The sequence below is a fragment of the Thamnophis sirtalis genome, unplaced genomic scaffold, assembly GCF_051295495.1.
Source record: "Thamnophis sirtalis isolate CommonGarterSnake01/CBP01778 unplaced genomic scaffold, rThaSir2_p1.2 scaffold_3, whole genome shotgun sequence".
In the NCBI taxonomy this organism is placed as follows: domain Eukaryota; kingdom Metazoa; phylum Chordata; class Lepidosauria; order Squamata; family Natricidae; genus Thamnophis; species Thamnophis sirtalis.
This window is the reverse complement of record NW_028261383.1, coordinates 24,216,598-24,225,946: the sequence shown is the minus strand read 5'-3', so window position 1 is coordinate 24,225,946 and position 9,349 is coordinate 24,216,598. Positions and strand designations below refer to the sequence as shown.

Below are 9,349 nucleotides of genomic sequence, written 5' to 3'. Positions count from 1 at the left end.
ATCCGGCCAGTAAACTCAGCTCCATTCAGTTGTCCCAATACCACCCCGCAACATGTTCAAATTCTAAAGCACTTGGAATTAAGACTCCAGCCAAGAGCCTCTTGGTTTTTCCACACACCAGGCCTGGTCTTAGTTGTTGGGTGTCCTTGAAAGGCATTATATGATTGTGACATACTAAAAAAGATTGTAAAAGGTGCAAGGCCTGAAATTACACCTGAAATTTTACACTGGTTTTGTCACTGTCCCAAATTCCCCCAATATATTTGCTATTCATACGGTATCTTCAATTGCGTGCCTCATTCATGACACAATCTAAACAGACATGCTTGGTGCACTGAATTCCTGGAACTTTTTTGGAAAGAAAAACTTTGAACCCCCTCTACTTCTCTTCTCTCATTTTCTCCTTCTATGAGGAGCCACAATCTGTAACTATAGTCTGAGCGTTCCTATCTCCAAGAAATGCTGGATGGAGAATTCTGAGGCTGAAAATCTTGAGGCAGGAAAGGAAGAAATAGGCCGGGACTCTGTACGTGACATTTCTATTATCTACCAGGATGAACACTCCAAAAATGTTTTTACATAATTGCACAATTTCTGCAAAAATAAATATCCAGCAACTTCTTCTGCTGATGGGCAGGTAACCATGATCAAACTAATACGTTGCAATTTCTTCTTTTCTCCTTCCCATCTAGTATCATTACATATTAGCCTACAAAAAATCAGGCAAATTACTTATAGTCAAATTAAATACCGTGTTTCACTGAAAATAAGACAGGGTGCTGGCCTTATTATCAGGGGAGCTTATTGTTTTCCAGAAGGCGGCAGATGGGGTGGGTGAGAAGGGCTCTAATCGCAAAGCAACTCTGCAGCAGCAAGAACTTTGAATTCACAAGAAGTTTTTTTTAGTGTTTCCCTTTGTGCCCAAAGTGGACACAATGGTGAGGAACACAACAGAGCTGAAAAGGGGTTGGTAGGTGGGGCATGGGGCAGGGAGGGGCAGAGGCTCCTGCAACCCATCTATTGGAACAGCAAATCTCCTCTACTTGCTGGAGGATGAGGTGGCAGGAACCAAGTACCTTCCTGCATTTCAAAAGCAGATTCGCCCAGGTGCTGGTGCAGGGACTGGTGATGGCCATGGCTGCCGGCAGCGTGAGGGCATTGGAGGTGCCCAACCTGCTGTAGGCCAGGCGGACCAAGGCACTGAGATTGGCCACAGGTGGCCGCCATTTGCTTCATCATCAGTGGTGGGTTCTGGAGCTGCTGCAGTTGCCTGGAGATCTGAGCCCAGTGGTGGCGGAAAATGCTTGGGCCCCAGCGATGTGAAGTCCCCTGGAAGCCAGGATAGGGAAAGGTGACAGGTGGCTCTCCAAGGCAGTTAATGACTGCGCCACCCCCATCACTCCGCTCCACAAACTGAAACGGGGTGCTGGCAGGCAGGAATTCTGCCGGGCGAGGAGACCTGGGGGAGCAACTGGCCTCCCAAACAGCCGAGGAGGCGTCTGCCATGCAGGCATGAGGAGCTGGATTCAGGCCTGAAGCGACCTCCGAAGTGCAAGACAGTTGTGCGCCCAGGCCAGATAGCGGGCTGCCAAAGAATTTGTAGATCGGGTGGGCCTGGCCCAACTTCCGCAGGGGGAGGGCATAGAAACCACCATAACCTTCCCTGCACAAGGTCAGGTTCATGTCAGAGTCCTTTTAGTAGTTTTCGGGGGGTTATTGGGGGGGGCTTCTTTTAGCCCATGTCCTGAAACGTTTGGTAGGGCTTAGTATCAGGACATGTCCTATTTTCGGAAAACACAGTAGTCAGTTTCTCGTCTAGACTTACAATGGGATATTAGAAATGAAATTCAAGCTTTCTCTACACACATCACTTTGGGCCACAGGTGGATTTTCTTGTGTGCGATAAGAGTGGAATGTTGCCTAAAGGACCGTCCACACTTGAGGCACTTAAATGGTTTCTCCCCTGTGTGTATAAGCACATGATTTAGAAGGTTAAACCTAGTACTGAAATCTTTCCCACAGTCTGGACACTCATACAGTTTCTCTCCTGTGTGAGTCCTCTGGTGTTTAACTAGACTAGAATTCTGACTGAATCTTTTCCCACAATCAGGACACACAAAGGGTTTTTCTCCTGTGTGAGTCCTCTGGTGTATCACCAGGCTGGAATTGTGACTGAAACTTTTCCCACAATCAGGACATTCAAAGGGTTTCTCTCCTGTGTGAGTCCTCTGGTGTATCACGAGCTGGGAACTCTGAGAGAAACGGTTTCCACAAACAGAACATCGAAAGGGTTTCTCTCCTGTGTGAATCCTCTGGTGGCTAATGAGATTGGAACTCTCACTGAAACTTTTCCCACAATCAGGACATTTAAAGGGTTTCTCTCCTGTGTGAATCCTCCTGTGGCTAATGAGGTGGGAACTCTTACTGAAACTTTTCCCACAATCAGGACATTGAAAGGGTTTCTCTCCTGTGTGAATCCTCTGGTGTATTACCAGGTAGCAATTGTGACTGAAAGTTTTCCAACAATCGGGACATTCAAACGGTTTCTCCCCTGTGTGAATCCTCCTGTGGCTAATAAGGTGGGAATTCTGACTGAAACTATTCCCACAATCAGGACATTGAAAGGGTTTCTCTCCTGTGTGAATCCTCTTGTGACTAATGAGGTGGGAACTCTTAATGAAACTTTTCCCACAATCAGGGCATTGAAAGGGTTTCTCTCCTGTGTGAGTCCTCTGGTGTGTCACCAGGCTGGAACTCTGACAGAAACTTTTTCTGCAATCAGGACATTCAAAGGGCTTCTCTCCTGTGTGAGTCCTCTGGTGTATCACCAGACTGGAATTCCGACTGAAACTTTTCACACAATAAGGACATTCAAAGGGTTTCTCTCCTGTGTGAATCCTGTGGTGTTTCACCAAGCTGGAATTGGTACTGAAACTTTTCTCACAATCAGGACATTCAAAGGGTTTTTCACCTGTGTGAGTTCTCTGGTGTACCACCAGGCTGGAATTCTGACTGAAACTTTTCCCACAAACAAGACATTGAAACGGTTTCTCTCCTGTGTGAGTTCTGTGGTGTTTCAGCAGGCTGGAATTGGTACTGAAACTTTTCTCACAATCAGGACATTCAAAAGGTTTCTCGCCTGTGTGAGTTCTCTGGTGTATCACCAGGCTGGAATTCTTACTGAAACTCTTCCCACAAACTGGACATTCAAATGGTTTCTCTCCTGTGTGAGTCCTCTGGTGTGCAACGAGGTGAGAATTCCGACTGAAACTATTCCCACATTCAAGACATTTACAGAGTTTCTCGCCTGTGTGGATCATCTGATGGCTTATAAGGTTGGAATTAGTACTGAAACTTTTCTTACAATCAGGACATTCAAAGGGTTTCTCACCTGTGTGAATTCTATGGTGTATCATGAGCTGGGAATTCTGAGAGAAACTTTTACCACAATCAGGACATTCAAAGGGCTTCTCGCCTGTGTGAGTTCTCTGGTGCATCATGAGCTGGGAATTCTGAGAGAAACTTTTACCACAGTCAGGACATTCAAAAGGTTTCTCACCTGTGTGAGTTCTCTGGTGTCTAATGAGGTTGGAATTTCTATTGAAAGATTTTCCACACTCAGGACATTCAAACAGTTTCTCCCTGTTGTGAGTCCTCTGATGTTGAACCAGACTAGAATTCTGACTGAAACTTTTACCACAATCAGGACACTCAAAGAGTTTCTCTCCTGTGTGAGTCATCTGGTGTGTCACCACATTGTAATTGTGACTGAAACATTTTTCATAATCAGAACATTCGAACGGTTTCTCCTTGGTGTGAGTCCACATTGCCATGCTTGCTGAAACAAAGACCGGATTGGGAGCACTTGTAGGGCTTCTCTCCTGTGTGTGTTCTTCCATGGACCACAATGGAGTTATTCTGACCAATGGTTTGGCCACATTCAGAGCATTTGTACGGCTTTTCTCCAGTCTGGATACTCTCAGGTATAATAAGCTGGTGATTTGCAAGTTGTATGTTTCCCACAACAGGAATCTCTATAGAGTTCTTCCACAACTAATATTCCTGAGGTGGTCAAAAATATGGATGGTCCCTTGTTTAGTGGTGCTTTAATTCAAACTGTTTTCTTCCTCCCAGAGCAAGGCATGCAACACTGTCTGCTCTATGTGACTTTCCAATTTATCTTATCTTCCCGACTGACGTCCAGATATTTCCCTCTTTTGCTGAATGGAAAAAATAATCTCCCTTGACTTTTCATGTAACGCATGCTTGAATTCCACACTCTACTTTTCCCAACTAGAAATCACTTCTCAATTTTCTCTCAATTCTCTCTCACCTGCTGAGGAAGGTGAAGAATTGTGTGGTTTTCTGAAGGAAATGGAAAATATTTTGATTTATGGACGGAGTTGATTTCTATTCAAGGTTGCTTGTTAGCCTCAGTTGTCCAGAGTGATCTTATTGCCATCTCCTTTGTCTATAAGATAAAAATAAAAAGGTATCTTTACTTGTGAATAAAAGGGTTGCAAAAGATGAGGGGGGGGGGGACATTTACATTGCAATGAAAAAGTAAACATGCCACAATCCTCCAATAAGCTCCAATAAGCTCCCTGATCATGATTTATTTGAGACGTGGAAGACTACCCAGATCCAAGTTTGAATATCTGTTCAATGACGAAATTCACTTGTTGACTGGGTCAATCACAAATTCCTAGCTGAGCAAAGGGTTGTTTTCAAATACAGGCAAGTGAAAAAGAAAGTACACCCTCTTTGATATCTTTGGTTTTACTTATCAGGACATAAAAATATCATCTCAACAGAAAATAATAGAATTTGAAAGGATCTTGGAGACCTTCTAATCCAGCCCCTGCTGAAGCAGGAGACCCTACACCATTTCAGATAAGTGGCTCTCTAGTCTCTTCCGAAAAGCCTCCAGTGATGGAGAACCAGAACTTCAGAAGTCCAGCCGTTCTGCTGGTTACTTGTTGGTGAGCATCTGGAAATATCTCACTCTTCCATAGTATAAAGAGGCCAAGTAGCAACCAAGTACTGCTAATAAAGTGCCCTTGACCAATTGATCATTAGCAAATGTGGCTACATCTATAATAACTGAAGCTGTAAGAGTTTCCTGGTCTAATAAAGGATAAAGAATGAGCAATGATCTTAGAAAAGCAATTGTTGCTCCTCATCAATTTGGGAAGGTTTAAAACGCCACTTCCAAATAATTTAAAATTCATCATTCTACAGTGAGGAAGATTATTCACAAGTGGAAGGTTGAGCCCAAATTTGACATATGTGTAGCCATTTTATTTAGCTCTTTATTATACTCATTTATTTATTTTTCTTCCTCTTCACTATATAAGGAGGGCTTTTGGGCTCGCCACATTCTTAAGATGAGGGGAAGGTAAGATTGTTTTAGCTAGGTGACCTTCTTTCCCGTGGGAACAGAGGCTTCTCCTGGTGAAAAGGGAAGGTGGAGTTTAAAGACACTGGGCAATGTGGATTGAGTGTTTATTGGATAATGTGACTTTTGATGGATGTTTCTAACTTACAATAATGTGTGGTGTAATTACGGTTTGTGTCTGTTCCATTCTGGAGAGAAATAGGGTTATTCGTGTTAAAGACAAGAACCTGAGCGACTCAATTTTTACACTTTTTATAATGCAAGCAGCAGCTTTGTAACACATTAAACTAAGACCTTATGTAGAGGGTACATTTGGGGGAACAACAAGGCTATAAAGGCGATTGAGAAAAACCAGGCCAGCTAAGCCTGACTTTACTGGAAAGAGCCGGAGTCAGTTTCAAGAAGCTGACGTAAGGGGATTGATTGTCTTGTTGTGTTCTTATTATTTCCTAATATGATAGGAAGAGGTCAAGGAACTTTCCACAAAAGGGATTTTTTGGCTGGAAACTGATTGACAAGCCAAGGTATTGTATAACATGAAATTGTATTACATGGACATGTAAGGAGGTAGTCTATTACTCCAAAATATACTTAAACTTTGTATTCAGAGCTATCCGACATTTTTTTTGAATTTTTTTGTATTTTTATTAAACAAAACACACACACACACAAAATAATCATCTTACATTACATCTTGTAGAAAGTGTGTCAATTGGTTACAATTAGCTTTCGTGCATCTCTTCCACAGTCATTACTTACATTCATATCAAATGTCAAAAATTCTTAATGAGTCTTACTATCAACATATCATAGTTCTCATTTGACTGAGGTTGTTTTAGTGTCCTTTTGCCTAAAATAATCCATGCTTAAAAACACAACCACCTAATGGCATTTCATTAATTATTACAAAGTCATCCAATAGCCTTAAACCTTTATAACATATTCTAAACAAAGATTAGTTGACAAAGTTTCTAAGCCCCTTTTCCCCCCCAAGTCACTGTTTACAATTTGTGTCCAGGTTCCTTTTGTTATGGTAGTACATATATACTGTATCCCTTATCCTTATCATTCCATTGTTAGTTATTATAATTAATATTGGTTAACAAAAAATCCTTTACTGTTATATCTATTTTCTTTTTATCAAACCAACATATATGTATACTTTATTGCCCTTATCAATTATTTATTTAACATTACAATCTATAAGTTACTACATTACTACTTACTAATTATAAAACTTAGTTAATTTTTTTGTTATCTGCTTTCATATATCCAATAACATTACACCTTTTTAACATATTCAAAGTAAGAATTAATTAAATTTCTAAACCTTTTTTCCCAAATCATTATTTGCAATTTATATCCAAATTCCTTATGTTAAACTAATATATGTGTGTGTGTGTGTGTGTGTGTGTGTGTGTGTGTACCATTAACTACATCTCTTATCATTAGTTAACATTTCTAAGCCTTTTTTTCCAAGTCACTCTTTACAATTTATATTTGAAGAGCCGAGGTGGCGCAGTGGTTAGAGTGCAGTACTTCAGCTGACTGTTAGCTGCAGTTCAGCGGTTCAAATCTCACCGGCTCAGGGTTGACTCAGCCTTCCATCCTTCCGAGGTGGGTAAAATGAGGACCCAGATTGTTGTTGGGGGCAATATGCTGACTCTGTAAACCGCTTAGAGATGGCTGAAAGCCCTATGAAGCGGTATATAAGTCTAACTGCTATTGCTATTGCTATCCAAATTCCTTATATTAAACCAGTACATATATGTCGTTAAGTATATCTCTTATCATTTCATTATTGTTGTCATTAATATTTGTTAACGAAATCATTTATTACTTATACCAACCTCCTCACCTCCAGCCAACATAGATATACCTTGTTACCATTATCAACTATTTATTTAACCAAGCAATCTAAAAATTACTAAATTCCTACTTACTAATCATCAAAGCTAGCTATTTTTTTTATTATTATCAATTTTCATACATCAACCTGTGTCCTTCCAGAAGGCATGTAGTCTTATTTCTTTTGTCATTTGTGGAGTTAATCTTCTGTTTATTTCCTTGGTAAAGTTTTTATGGACATCTCTTCGCACCTTGTTGTTTGTTAGATCGCTCAGGTAATCTTGGCGCCCTTTTGCTACTTTAATTGATTTATCTTTGATTGTCAATCCTGCTTCTGATAAAAATTTTCTCTTTAAGACCATTATTTTTTCCTCTTTTTTCTTCTTTTGTGTCTTGAAATTTGGGGTAGAGCTCCGGACCATCGGATTTCCCTCTCCATACTCCCATTTTTTCGCTTTCAACTACTTTCACTTCAGAAATCAAATCATTAGTTTTCTTATCTTTGTGTTCATTTTTCTCTTCAGTTTTTGGAGCTCCATCTCCCTCATTTTTTTCTGATATAAACTCTATCTTCTTGTCAATTCTCCAAGTTATCTCCAATAACTTTTGTATTGTGTCCCAAATCTTTTGCAAAATTAAAGTTTCCTCTTCTGAAAATTGATCCATGTTTCCAAATTGTAAATTACTGCCACTCTAGCTTTCAAGACATATATATATAGTGTCCCAACCCCTGGTATGCCCAAATATGGGAGGGACCATACTGCTTCCCTTTTCTATCTATTGGCTCACTCTGGGAGCCATCCAGGCAGAAAGCCATTTTTTTAATGTTGCCTTTGCAATTGTTGCACAATTGCAACACACACACACAGCTTAAACACGAAATCAGTTGCAATCTTCACAAGAAAGAGGTTCCATTTTTTTCCCTTCTCCCAGTGCCGATAAAACTCTCAAAGGACAGCTTGGTAAACACTTTGTGCCCTTGGCTCTTATCACTTTTAGTTACGGAGCTTTGAAGTACAAAGACAGTGAAATCAAAGAAGAAGCAGGAACAAATGCGTAGTTTCAAAAAAAACCTCTAGCCTCTGAGTAGCAGAATTCAATTATTTCCTTCACTCTCTTAAATTATCTCAGATTTAAGAGGGTCAAAGCTCTTAAATGGAGTTTAATAGCAAATAATAGACGATTTTTGTTAGAGTAGAGAGGGAGATTTTGATCCTTAAGTTGAAAAATAAAGCAAGAAAAAGCAGAAGAAGAAAAACCGGTCCGTTCACTTTAAGAATAGGGGAGAGAGAGAAAAAAATTGCGAGGAGCACTTCAATCCACAAAGTGTAGTTACAAAAAGAAAAGCATACTAACCAAAACAATCCAATGAAGATCAATTCTGCCACTAACTTCTTCTGCTTAAGGATTTAGTTTAGCATAAAAAATAAGTTCTTTTCTGCAATTTTTTTCAAAACAGAAAGGATTCACCAGATGATCACACTTTCTCTTTCCGTTTCCTTCCGTTCCTTAGCCGTCCTCACTTCATCAGCCTAGACTGCCTTTTGTCACCAGCTTGAAGTCCTTCTCTTGTATCAATCAGAGACTTGCATTGTCCCTGAAATCAGCAAGACATCTTCCTATTCACCGTCTCTTCAAGACGGTTTAGGTCCAATTGGACCAACCAGTGGCAAAAGTATTGGTTGTAGTCTCATCGAGACCGCACATCCGTACTGTAGGGACGTTGGCTCCTCCTCCCCGACATTCTCTTTCTATCTTTCATGATTGAGAATCCTTTTGCAAAAGTTTATACAATTGTATTTTAAATAAATATGCTTTTTATTGTCCATGGTCTCCTTGTTCTTCTATGATAGAGGTTGCTTGTCTCACACGGAATTACAACAGACTTTGCCAATTTGATGTTTACCTAAATAAAAGAAATTTGTTTTCGAAGATGGACTTTGCATATTTCTTCTTTGAATGGGTTTCATCACTTGGAAACCTCACATTATTCTCCAAAAACTGATCCCAAGCAGGGATTGCTATTCAGGGTCCTGAGCCCTGGCTGCTCACCTGGAGCATTCCTACTGGGCAACAGCAAAGATTTAGGGAAGATGGCAGAAG

At 40.4% G+C, this 9,349-nt stretch overlaps 1 protein-coding gene across 1 annotated transcript in view; it reads right to left on the bottom strand.

Moving 5' to 3' along the window:
• Positions 1-1,026: 1,026 nt before the first annotated feature.
• Positions 1,027-9,349, bottom strand: part of LOC148047634 (uncharacterized) — a 31,673-nt gene continuing 23,350 nt past the window's right edge. The window contains exon 2 of the mRNA XM_087711631.1: positions 1,027-4,471. Within this exon, the coding sequence (XP_087567757.1) occupies positions 1,848-3,899 (2,052 nt within the window). The 5' untranslated portion in view covers positions 3,900-4,471 and the 3' untranslated portion in view covers positions 1,027-1,847. The remainder of the gene's footprint in view (positions 4,472-9,349) is intronic.